This window comes from Pempheris klunzingeri, chromosome 19 (genome assembly GCF_042242105.1).
Source record: "Pempheris klunzingeri isolate RE-2024b chromosome 19, fPemKlu1.hap1, whole genome shotgun sequence".
Taxonomy (NCBI): domain Eukaryota; kingdom Metazoa; phylum Chordata; class Actinopteri; order Acropomatiformes; family Pempheridae; genus Pempheris; species Pempheris klunzingeri.
This window is the reverse complement of record NC_092030.1, coordinates 755001-768331: the sequence shown is the minus strand read 5'-3', so window position 1 is coordinate 768331 and position 13331 is coordinate 755001. Positions and strand designations below refer to the sequence as shown.

General features: G+C 44.5%; 2 protein-coding genes across 3 annotated transcripts; both read right to left on the bottom strand.

The window, feature by feature from the left end:
• Positions 1-815: 815 nt before the first annotated feature.
• Positions 816-1784, bottom strand: rln1 (relaxin 1). Its single transcript, XM_070850945.1, has 2 exons — positions 1491-1784; positions 816-1159 (listed from the first exon to the last, which is right to left on the bottom strand). Exons 1-2 carry the CDS (start codon positions 1678-1680, stop codon positions 816-818), a joined length of 534 nt encoding a protein of 177 aa, XP_070707046.1. The 5' UTR covers positions 1681-1784.
• A 1129-nt stretch (positions 1785-2913) lies between these two features.
• On the bottom strand, positions 2914-13125 carry plgrkt (plasminogen receptor, C-terminal lysine transmembrane protein). Of its 2 annotated transcripts, none has more exons than XM_070850765.1 (5): positions 13037-13125; positions 12599-12700; positions 5579-5709; positions 4663-4772; positions 2914-4325 (listed from the first exon to the last, which is right to left on the bottom strand). In XM_070850765.1, exons 2-5 carry the CDS (start codon positions 12677-12679, stop codon positions 4198-4200), a joined length of 450 nt encoding a protein of 149 aa, XP_070706866.1. In that variant the 5' UTR covers positions 12680-12700; positions 13037-13125; the 3' UTR covers positions 2914-4197. The 2 variants fall into 2 exon arrangements, with proteins under 2 accessions (XP_070706866.1, XP_070706867.1); XM_070850766.1 differs by having other exon boundaries at positions 13041-13125.
• Between the last annotated feature and the right edge of the window lie 206 nt (positions 13126-13331).

The window sequence follows — 13331 nt, the reverse complement described above, 5'->3', positions numbered from 1 at the left end:
GAAACATGCAGGTGTGCTTTTCTGAAACAACCCTGCTGCAGGCTTTGGATTGTTTTAATCTAAATGTAACTTCTCTTAAAGCTTCATCTCTGCACTAAGACCAGAAGCAGTGTTGTGTGGTTGTGTGTGTGTGTGTGGGGGGGTTAAAGGTTTGCTTTAGCTGCGTCAGGAAGGGTTAACAGGAAAAAACATCATCTGCTCTTTTGTGTGTCCTCCGGGTGTTGACAGAAAATGATCAGGCAGGCGTAATGTTGTGAACAGAGGCCAGCAATAAGTTCAGAGCAGCCTAAATGACATTAATGTGTGATATTGGCCTGCTGGAGTACGAACGTACTTCAGTCAGATCGTCTGCAGGCGAGAACACGGACGCCGTTTATTGCTCCAAATCCTTTAAGACAATATATGATTCAGCTCAGCCTTTCATATTAACACAGGGTTTCAAATTTATTCTCAGTGATGCTGAAAGGTGGACATACAGTACATGATGATCCCTCGTTAAACAAAATATCAAACACGTGAGGAGAGGAAACCAAATGTGACAGACATGAAGCTGGAGTGACGAGTCCTCTGCGTTCTGTATCTTCTGTGGAACAGGACATGAGTGACAGTCGCTCACTAAAGGTTATTAGACACCACACGGGAAAACTCACTCTCCTCCTCCGTCTTCCCACCGCTCTACACTGCCTGCTAACGCCCATCACACCATCTTCACATCACGACCCCTCTGCCATCACCCCCAAACCACCTCCTCCTCCTCCTCCTCCTCCTCCTCCTCCTCCTCCTCCTCCTCCTCCTCCTCCTCCTCCTCCTCCTCCTCAGCACAAGCGTCCAATGTCATTTTTGGTGCAGCCTTGGTTACAGCACTTCCCCGCCACACCCAGAGAAAAGTTCCTCTTCCTCTTGCTCGGCGTGGCCCAGTCGGCCGCAGCCGGATTCCCGTCCTGCTCGCCTAAAACGACGGCCAGCTGAGACCTTTGCAGCGGGGACGGGACGCTCAGCGGCTGCTGCCCGACTCCCACGGCCCCGTAAAGAGCCAGGAGGTCTGACAGGGAGGAAGAGGCGGCGGCGAGGAGGTCAGAGCGGCCGTCTGCTGCGAGCTGCCGTGTGTGCCGGCCATCCTCCACTGTGACGTCACTGAGGTCGCTCCACCAGAGGGGATCTGGAGGAGGGAAAGGATGCAGTTTAATGGAAAGCTTCAGAGCTAAACATCATTTAAACTAATAAAGACAAACAGGAGAACAGTCATCTTACAGATGAACACCACACTACTGATGGAGCACGGTGCTGAAATATGAGGCTGACTTGTCCTCTGATGAAAACTGTTTTAACTGACTTCCATCATCTTTAGCCTCACTGAGAAGCCCCTCCCTGACTCTTCACCTGAGCTACTGCACAGCGTGTGAAAGGTGTCAAAAGCAGATTTTAGAGTACAAGTGGATCTTTTGTGCTGCTGATCTGTGTTAGAGATTAGAGACGTTGGTGAAACTCACCTGAGTCTGTGGAGCGTTTCCAGCGGGAGCCCCCGCAGGTGAAAATGACCGCTCTGATGAACTCTCTGCCGCACAGCTTCACGCCGTAGTCCCTCGGCATGATCAGCCTGCTCATCACATCCGCCTTCACGCCGCTGCAAACGCCTCCGACATACACCACCGCCACGGCGAGAGTCAGCCTCCACAGCATCTTTGACCTGTGCCGACACTAAAGGAGCGAGGGGCTGCTTTGAGCTGCAGGGGGGGTCGGCCGGGCTCCGCCTCGGGTTTGATGTCTGCGTCCGGTCCTGCTGCTCTGCTTCCTGGTTTCTGTCTTCCTGCAGGAGAGTTTGGCTGCAGCTTGTTGAGCTCCAGTTGTAAAAGATGCTTCTATTTATCGGTGTGGTGATGCAGAGCCCACCGTGGTCTCCTCTCCTCGTGCTCATGCACAGACCGGTCACTAGTTCTCATACGAGTTTACACGTTCCACCCCAACCCTCCCTCCCCCTTCACTCCCCCTTCACTCCCCATCCCTCCCTCACACACACACACACGTCATTTAGATTGATGACAATGACGCACTTGGACTTATTTCTTTATTGTAGTGAAATGGGGGGATGTTTTTATGTGAAGTGTGTGTGAGTGAGTAACACACACACACACACACACACACACACACACACACACACACACTAATTGGTGCCAAATTATTTTTTGAGTCAAACTATACGAAGGCATGTGTGACGTCTTTGCTGGGAAGAAATTAAGATTTGAAGTGGTTGAGGCTTCTATTAAAGGGACATTTCACCACGTTTTATGTGGATGTCTGATCAGTGTTGATGGTAAATGTGAAGCCATGCTGGCAGCGCCTACATGTCCCAGGATGCACTGAGCGCAAAAACCTGCCCACGCTGACATTCACTGCTGGATTTGGCTGAAAAAAACAAAACAAAACACGGTACAACGTTTCCTCATCCAGAACCTGAGTGCTGTCACTGCTGGAATCAGAGGGAGTTCGAACTACAAGCGAAGAGAGCGCCATCTAGAGCCACGCCCCCTGGCTAGCGGTCACCTGACAACGCCAGTGACCAGGTAGAACGACGGGAGAACTCAGCTTCAATATTAGAGATGTTAATGATACTCTTATTAAGAGTTTTCAAGAATTAATACAATAAATTAAGAAATATTAATGATGTTTATATGAGTGTTTGTTCAAAGTACACAAACTAAGAAATCATTAGTCATTAGTTTAGAGGGCTCTCTTAGAGCATCTCTTGTCAGTATAGTAGCACTGAGGCATTTATTTCTTCTTCTGGCTACATTTACCGTCAACACAGACATAAAACGTGGGGAACTGTCCCTTTAATGCTGCGTGCATCCATCTAAAAACAGGGCGTGTTTGTGACTTTGGATCTTTGTCTCAAAAGACGAGTGAGAGGAAAAGTCTTTGTGATATTTCTGTTTATTGCATTTACAAATATAGTTCTCATGGTGTCGAACATGAGTCAAAACGATGTAAATACATAAATATCAGCACCTCATATTTACATCCATCGAACACGACGGTGAAAATAAAGATAAAAGTCAAGGGCGCCCCGATGCTAACATCAGGCTAACATGAGGCTCCTTGGCAAACGAACTCAAGTCAGTTTGGGGTAAAAACAATCTTCTGCTGTCAGGACGGATGTCTGCAGCGTCTTTACAGTCAAAACTCAGCTGAGTTTGATATTAACACTCGTTAGCTGCTCTGATTATCTGATGTGACATCTGAGGAAACAAGCCTGGACAGCGAGCGACCAGGAGACGTCCAACGTGTCGACAGAAACCACACTACAGCTGAAAAAGGCCGCGCTGCTTCTGCACGTGTCAAACAGGGTAGAAACAAGCACCAGTGAGGTTTCATGTTTCTCTGAGGGGTCACGCTGTGTGTTCTGCCCTCTGCTGGTCAAAAACACTTAACGCAGCTTCCACAGGCGTTCGTCTCTGAGCTGGTTTCTGGTTTGTCCTACGTTCACACCGGAGTGGTGACGAAATAAAGTAAAGTCATCCCAGACAGAGTGTTTTTCATCCAAACTGTACAGGAAACGGAGCTTCACATAAACTAAAGGAAGCTGCAGTTTGGCGGTGAAACAGAATAAGTGCTAAACCTTTGAGTCTCTTTTTAGCTGCCGTCTATATATAGTAAATAAAGATGGCCGCCTTGTCACTGATATATGCACCCAATCACAGGTCAGGATCAGCTGTCAATCATGACTTCTCATCTCCTTTCATTGCATTAGATAACTAATTGCACCCAAACCGATGAGACAGACGAACCCTTGGAGAGACGCTGGCGTGATGAAAACCTAAAATGGAGGGGGGGGGGGGGCTTATGAACTGGTTTAATGTGAAGTAGATACTGTGAACAGAGTCCGTCTGAATTTGGGACACAGCAAAGTCTCTGACTGACATAAATCTGATCTTTCATGATAAACTAGTCAATAACTTAAGTATTTTCCTCAGTGTTTGGCTCCTGATGCACCTCTAACAACCACAGAAACATTATTTTAGTTTAATATTCATTCATCTGACTGGAGGTCCATGATAAAATGTAATTAGTGCAAACCATGGACTCATAGCGTCAAAAAGGCAGCTGGTATTTAACATGTTTGTCCATGATTAAGCAGAAGCAGAACGTGTGAATGCATCGACTGGACGATTACGCTTTAGCCTCGAACACGCCGACCCGTCATTTCTCCAGGAAGGAGGCGAGGCTGCTCTTAGCGCGGCGAGCCTTCTCTATGCTTTCGAATGTTGGCGTCCCGAGAGGCAAGTCCAGGCGGTCGTGTTCAGACGCCATGATGCTCTCCGCCTCCCCTGCAGGCGTGAACAAAAATGGCGTTTAATGTATTTGTATTGCAGGCGGCTTTACAGTGTGTAGTGTAACGTCAAAACACAAGAGGAAAGTGTTTAATTCCACTTTAATTTGTGACGATGCTGCAGACCTTCTGTTTAACGGACGAAAAAGGTTCCTGTTGTCGTCATCTCAGTGAAAACCTGCAGGTTGTTTTGCAGCATTTTGTTCTTTAAGCTGCTTTAGTTTAAGCAGTTTTAGTGTTTTCACAACACAAACGTGATTTTAACTGTGTGTAAAATGCTCGAGTGTGTCTGTGTGTGTGTGCAGTGATGACGGCACTCATGCTTTGGGTTTTACCTCTCATTCGATAAACAAGCGTCCCATAGGCGCTGTCCATCTGGTAGGTGAGTATGAAGCCCAGAGGAACGATGGGCGCCAGCAGCACCAGCTTCCTTCTTTTAATGGCACTGAAGAAAAGGACAGAGACACAGATATATATATAATATGTGCTAACAAGATAAACACACTCAGGGAGCTCAAACTGCAATTTAAGCAACTCCGTTATGTCTGATTAGAGGAAAGTAAAGTACTAACAGTGATCAGTGGTGGTTAATAAAAACAGTACTTCAGTAAAAGTTGTTACTTCATAATTATATTGACCCAAGAAGAAGTTAAAGTACTAAAAACAGGTCATCAACAAGTAATAATGACTGTAACAACATGTTAATGACTTCAAACTAGACAAGAGGAAATATTAAAGTCATTTACTGAATCTGCAGGAGAGTCTGCACGCACAGCGTTTATTCTTTAACTGCATGTTTGCCATGCAAGCGTCACGCCGCCAAACGTATTACGGATTACATATATTACTGCACACGTACTCGAGAATAAGACTCATGACCACCGAGTTGCAGCCATGTCAGTGTTTCCCACCTGCAGGTGGCCTGTGATCTCAGCAGGACTGTAACTGTTCCCCAGGTCAACCTGACGTGGTGACGGCGGCTGACACCTGAGAGACGTCACACACGGAGGCCGCTGGACTGTGATTAACTTACTGCTGAAGCTGTGAAGACTCAGCTCAGCGAGGATCACACTTTACGGCCGTCACACTCACACTGATACAGGGAATTATTACTGTGTGTGTGTGTGTGTGTGTGTGTGTGTGTGTGTGTGTGTGTGTGTGTGTGTGTGTGTGTGTGTGTGTGTGTGTGTGTGTGTGTGTGTGTGTGTGTCCTGGTGAAACCATGAGAGCAGCTGAACATAAGAAACTCACCCCGCTGTGAGTCCCACCGCGGCCACAGTGAAGAAAGTCCCAAAGTACTTGAGGAACTCTCTGGACCAGGCGATCTGCATCGCCATCTGCCGCTCCCTCATCTGGTTCTGCATCAGGATCTGACGCTCCATCTGAAGCACACACAAAGACCTTTAAGGTCAAACATGGACAACTTTAAAACAGGATGAAACACATAATATTCCAGCAGTTATTTATTGTAAACTGTAAAGTGTCCGTCTTGTCGGTCTGTTGAAACGTCGGTGGATAAAACCTCATCAGGTTTTTTCAGGTCTGTGTCTGGTTTCATCAGGACACGTTTAGAGGACGTGAAGTCTGGAGAAGCGGGGACACGTTCAGGAATCTGCTCACAATGTCGTGCAGATTAAAATGACAATGAGAGGCTGAGGTGTCAGGGGAGCTGGACGGGCAGAGAAAGGGTCGGTCCAGGCTGAGGAACGCCGCCCTGATGAACCTGAGTCACACCAAGCTTTTGTCTGCTGCTTCCTGTTTGACGCTCGCTCACGTTGACGTGCACAGAAATACTGAAAACTCTTCCTGCATAACAAGCGGCGCTGAGCTGACTGACATTTCTCATTAAAAAAGCCTTTATTTTAAAAAACGGAGCTTTTATTTCCACTTAACAGGAAAGAGATGAAAAGGTTAAAAAGGCGAATCGAGGAGCCGCGTTCTGATTTCTGACTTTCAACTTCACCAACAGCTCTGTAGACAGACTGTACGACATCTATTCATGAGAATAAAGATCATAAAGACATTTGAGTGGATGTAAAAACACCCCTATACTTTAATACTATAACAGTTCTAAGAAACTAACTCAACATTGCACATTAAACATACTGCTAAACACACACTTCATCCATTTACTGTAAATATTACAGCCTTATCTAATTATTAGGAGGAAATGGAGTTTGAAGAGAGGAGGATGAGCCATTTTAAATCCAGGAGCCTCTGGAAAAACTGGTCACAGTTAATTTAACGATGTTTATGAGGGAGTCGGCTTCATGTCGACCGACTTCCAGCACGAAACACGTCCAGCGTCGAGCAGGATAAATGAGATCAATGAGATCAATGAGATCAATGAGGGCAGGAAGAGACAGAGTGATGTAGTGATTCACTACAATAAAAGTCCATCATGGAATTCATTCTCTGGTCTTAAAGCCGCCTCTAGTATTCATCAGCTCGGCTTCATGTTCTGATCAAGCTTTTACTCATTTATCTCTCATGCAGAACACCGAACAAAAGAGAAACTTCAGTATCTAATGGAACAACAGCGCAGCCACATGAACAATATTTCAGTGGACTGTGATGATGATTTTCATTTAGATCAAACAAACATCAGAATTTATTTAATTTACTTCACTGCATGCATTTCTACTGAAGTCATTAGATCCACGTGGGTATAACTCATGTATTCATACACTGGCATCATTATTATTAATATATTATGGAAGTGTTTACTTTAAAGGGATCAATAACCCATAAGCCACTGCTGCCCCTGTCCAGATACAGCATGGCTATGATGATGGTGATGATGATGAAGGTGACCAGGGAGCACTGCTCGCCTTTCCTCCGGAGCTGAATGTGATCAGAACATCATTGTTCCTGTTCTTCGTCCCGCCGTCGTTTAGTGTTTCCTGTCTGCGTGGGCTTCTTTGAGCTTTAAAAAGTCGTGCTTACAGCTTTTCTTCCTACCAGAGACTAAATCTGTTAACAGAAACTGAAAGAGCACTAATCAAACACCTTTCCTGGCTATTACATGACGGCGTTATCTCACCTGTAGTGACCAACATGGAGGGGGGCGACTGGATGACAAAAGGGCTCAGTTAAAAATAACTGTGTGTAGCCTGGGCTCTGAGGCTGTAATCACACCGTAGAGTAAACCACACTTGTCTTAATGACGCACAATCAACCCTTAAATCTGATCCGGGGGGGTTTAGCATGCTGTGACACTGATTTGAGCTCAATCAGCATTACGCTTTATTATTACTAACAGTACTGTTGTTATGGTGATTCACTGTAGTCACTCTCTTCCAGTGCACGTTTCTGATTTCTACATTAAGTGACTGGAAGGTCTCACATTATGGTACGTGGACCTTTTCATGTCTTTCTGTCCCTGCAGAGTCTAAAGAGCCTCAAGCTGCTCCCCACAACACGCTGCTGCTGCCACATGAAGCCTCTAAACACTGTATGAACCTGAAAAGGAGCCGTTCTTTTCTTTTTTCCATTTAATTTGTCATCAGACAGATGAAATGACATTACTCATTTTATTTTAGACTGAAATTGAATCATCGTTACGGCCAATCACTGATTCCAGACCTGGTTTATCAATTATTAACATCTCTGTTGGCTGGACAAATCAATATCTTTCTTTCACTATTTGCTGACAAACATTTAATCCATCAACAGCAGAATAAATGTCAGATTAACACAGATAAGCTGGTAGTTTCGGTCCTCATGAGCTGGGAACACGGCCTCCAAGTTTCTCTGTACATTTTATTCGTCATGAAACTTTTGGGATCCCTTCCTGTAAAGCAGGCTGACGGCAGCCGACCGCCTCCAGGAAGGAGGAAGCTGCAGACTGTTTACAGCCTGCGGTGCAGAGTTACACTCAGGGTCAAACCAACGGAAATCACAGGAACGACCTCTGTTCTCTGACTGCTGAGCTAAAAAACAGAACACTTATTAACTATTTGTCTAATTCAAATTAAAGAAAGCTCAAAGTGAAAGCAAAAGCAGATGATGCTAATGACTTCGATTATGTTTCTATTATCATCCACTCACCTCTGGTTCACAGAACAGGAAGCAGACCACAGAGGTCTGCTTTTAATAAACTGGAAACTACCTGCTTATAGCCCATAATAATCAGTTCATCCTCAGAGTCGTCTGCTTGTTGGTTTTTCCCTCTTTCCAGAAACGACCTGAACACACATCAACTTTAGCTGCTTCATTATGATCCCATCCAGCCAACTGTGTTACAGAGAGTGTGTGTGTGTGTGTGTGTGTTACTGTGTGTGTGTGTGTGTGTGTGTCTCTGTGTGTGTGTGTGTGTGTGTGTCTAACCTACTGGACTGATCACTCCAATATTTTCTGTGCACATTTCTGCCTGAAAGCTTTTGAGTCCCAACACTGACGGGTCACTGCCACATGGATGAATCGCTGTTTTTTTGTTTTTTCATCACCGCCTCTATCTGGTCCTCAAGTTTTTTAAAACAGTTTTACATCAAGTTTAAGACACTCAGAGTTCTCACAACACAACCACAACTAGAAAAACGGCCTGAGGAGAGATCAGATCTCTGTCAGGCCAAACCAAAACCTTAATATAACCTAACATAACATTATGAAACAGGACTTCTTCATGTCGTATCTTGTGTAACTTTAGTGGATCAGAACATAGAGCTTGATGATGTTTGATGTGTGTGCTGATCAGATCCTGATAGAACGACACTTACGCCCAATTTCTCACGTTTAAAACAAACCAAATGTCATTAAAACTGCAGTCTCCAGTGGATGTACGACACTACAATGGATATTATAGGATAGCGTTGGCATAGCAGCCAATCTACGTTTCTACATCTGTGTTTAAAAACATCACGTCTGTCGGTGGCGTCACGGCGTCACAGGGGAAGAGGCATGCTGGGACAGGCAGCGGAGGACGTGACGGTCAGACTGGAAGAAACAGTGGAAAAAAAGTGAAAGGAAGAAATGAGCCACAATGTGTCTCACTTTGTCACCCTGGAGGTGGCAAAGTGAGAGCAGAGCTGAAACGTAAGCGGGAAATTCACTGACATTTCCTAAAGGCGACGAGCATACGCCAGGCGGGACAAAGGAGACACACACACACCAATCATCACGGTCCACAGACCGACAGAAAGAAGTGAAACAGAAAGAGAGAGAGAGAGAGAGAGCACGGTGACTGATCAATAACTAAAAAGAACCGAGTGAACACAGCCTTATTACTGATACACAGGATCAGCAGCGCCGTCACTGCACCCTCAGTGAACCTGAAACGCAGCTCCACTTCTTCACCAAACCACATTCAAAAAAACCTCAAATTAAGAGGAGACACTTCGTGGTAAACATTTTAACCTACAAATAAACATAAAAATTCCCCAGCTGATTATTCACACATCATGTATCGGAAATTGTTGTGTTAAACAAGCAAATGATGCAATAAATATGTGCATACACTCCCAGAAGAGGAATCTGAACATTAGATCAAACTGGTTCAAAAGCCTGCTTTTATTTTGGTGACACATCAGAGCCAAATGTTGGTACAGAGGAAGTGTTGGATATCTCATTTTACTGCTCCATAAATGGGAAAATACCGTCGACAGCCATAAAAAACAAATAACTAGTGTTTTAGGGATGAAACAATAAAATAAATCAGGCTGTGAATGATATGTGACCAAAACCCTTCAGATTATGGAGCAGAAAGAAAACTAAAGTGAGGCGTCTGTAAGAGCTGCTGAAGGGAACTGATGTTATGATGTTAATTACCTAGAATTACCTTTCCATTTCTACAGTTTACCATTATTTAGGGGCTTTTAGCGTAAAACTACACCCTGTATTTGCATCGATGGCTCCCAGAGTGAGTAAAAACGCACTTTATCACTGTGTGTGTGTGAACCTGTATGCTTTTATTATCCTTTACATGCAATTTGAATGCTTCCGTGTCTTCCGTCCCTGTGAAGCACTCCAGATGCCTTGTGTCTGAATGCTGCTACATAAATAAATGTGTCTAGTCTTTTGAAAACAGCTCGACAGCCAGAAATGTTACTCATTTTGTGATAAAAAGTTTGCATCATCTTCAGAAAGTGTTAATGGTGATGTTCAAAAGAAACGGGGGAATAAGAAACAAATCAAAAACCTTGTAGGGAGGTCACTCCAGTTCGATGAGTGTGAATAAAAAGCAGAGCCCCATTATTAGCACCCAAGGCGCTCTTAAATAGAAATCAAAACGTCAAAATGTGATTTACGTCATTTCAGAGCTGCGGACGTGTCACACAAACCCATATCCAACGAGCCCGCGGTTCGAACACAATGACCAAACACTTTGACTTCTGAGTCCACGAGGCGCGAAGGGATCAATTAGCCGCCAGTGATGTGACTGGAAAACAGTGCCAAGCAATCATGTCTGACATCTTAATGCAGGGGGAGGCATCGGCGCTGCTCCACAGATACCCTGAAATTGCCAGGGTCCGTGCTAGTTATTAAATTTGGGGCGATGTAAAGATATAATTTCATTGTTGAAGATGAAACAGGCAGCAAAATTACTTCCTGTAAAAGACAGCGACACGACATTGTTGGACATTTAACTTTGCTTCATTGTGCCGAGATCTGAGAGGTTAAACATACGAATCTAAAATAAAATACAGGCTATAAAATAACATCGATGTTTATTCATTATATTTAAGCAGACAGACAATAAGAAACAAATGAGAAATATATCGTTCATTTGGATTCAAGAGTGTGAAAAGTAAAGATGAAACAACCTGCAGTAATGTAAGTCAATGAAACAACGTGGAACGACGCACAACCAGGACCTACATGTGAGCCGTCGTCACGACCCCAACGAGGGCGCTCGGAAACTCAATTGCCAAACGTTTGCAATCACTGAATAATATCCGTCATCATCTCACACATTAAACAGCTGGGAGAGCAGGAGACAATTACAGCGCACCAAACACAACAAACCTTTTGGGCGTAGCTCGGATAATGTCATTGGTGTTATGACAGTCACACATCCCAGCTGCTGCTCAGCAGCCTGCGGGCGTGAATAAATCACAACAAATTGGCCCCAAAAAGGAGAAGAAGAAAAAAAAACAATCCTTTGTTTAAATGAGAGCAATAAAACCTGTGGTCTCCAAAGAGATTGGAGCTGGAACGTGTTCACCTGGCTTTGTGGTTCAACAAAGAAAGAAAGGCTCCTGAAGGACGGATCATTGTGAGTCTGTTTTCAGGACCAAACTGCCAAAACAGTGGTTCACACAGGCTGGGTTCAATAGTACAAGTAACAGACTAGCCTGGTATATTCCAAAGCCGCATGCTTGGTGTGACCACCATGTAAGTACAGCATCAACTGACATGTTCATCTTTAGTCATAAAGCTTCAATACTTGCATCTGCCCCATGCAGGCTTGTTTTAGCCACTGGCATGATCAAATTGTTATTTTAAGTGTCTGATGACATTATGAAAAGGATCCCTACAGAGTTAGACCTGTGGGGGCCTTTTTTATTTAGCCAGAAAAGAGCTGTTCAAACCCACCAGACTCTATGTAAAAAACAGTTATTTTTACCCTGCAGAGCGCAGGGAGCTGCTGGTCTCCTGCTGCCTCGATCGATGAGTTTGTTTGTTATTTTGTGTTAGTTTGGATCCAAACTAACCCTCCAAAACACCAGAGTCTCACAATAACAAAGAACCACTAACTGTCCAACACAGTGGTTGAACAACAACTCCTGTGTAAACTCCCTGTTTTAGTGAATGTAGTCTGGTGTGTGTGCTGTTTGTGGTTAAACCAAAAGGATCTTCCAGGTCTCTCTCTGTAGGGATCCTTTCCATGATGCTGTCACACACTTAGAATAACACTCTGAGCCTGTCAGTGGATCAAACAAGCTCTTTTAGTGGACCTACTGTGATCAGGTGCCCCTACATGTAATGTAGTCATTTCAAACCCAAAATATGTAAAACTAGGGTCCAGGTTTCATTGTGTCACTTGACACTGTGCTGTATTACTGTAGTGACAATCTCTAAAACAACCACAGACTGAACTGGGGGCTTTTGGAGGCCTTGGGAGGTGATTTTGTAAAAAGCTAAATAAAAAGAGCCTCAGTGGGTCAAAGACAGGCCTTCAAGCACTTTAACACTCATCCCGACCTGACACAGGTGCCAGAGGGCTGCAGGTGACTGAAGGTAGGACATGAGTGCACAAAAATAAAAAATAAAAATGACATCCTGTGGACAGTGTTGTCAGAGCACCGTGTGAGTGGGTTCAGCCTCACTCACCTGCAGCCGAGAGTTGTGGAGCATGAATTCCTGCTGCTTTTTAAAGTTTGCATCCATGGACTTGGACAGTAGGAACCCCATGGCGGCGCTGTTTCCGCCGGCCTGCACACACAGTTACCCAAAACATGAGCAAACACATCTTCACCAAACTCACAGGCTGGAACCAGAACTAGAAGCTGTAAAGGTGCTTCACTGTCTGCAGCTTTCAGCCAGAATCAGTAGCTGGAGCTCAGCGTCGGTCTGTCAGAGCCTCTGTCTAACATGATGCTAGCTGCTAGCACCAAGCAAAGTTAGCAAACAGACCTCACGTGTGTTTCTGCGCTGCTTCCTGTTAGCTAGTTAATTAGGCTAATGATGTGTGCTAATGCTACTTAGCTACATACAGTTAGCTGATGATGATGAGCTAACTTTAGCATAAAACATAAAAGCTCTACGTACCTACTACACTTTGAAGACAGTAAGTTAAACAGAATAATGACAGTGGACACAAAAGCAGGACTGACGTGGGTTCAAGGGCACACAGCTAACTTCCGGTCCACGGCGCAGTCACTTCCGGCCACCCTTCAAAATAAAAGCGCAGATATATAATTCTCAGACAAGAGGGATGCTTTACAAATGTCAAAATAACATTATGGGCGTATTATAGTGATAGTCTGTTATATATATTATCGATTTATACTTCATATTTAATATAATAATTGATACTTTTTAGAAACAAACAGCTTCTTCAGTC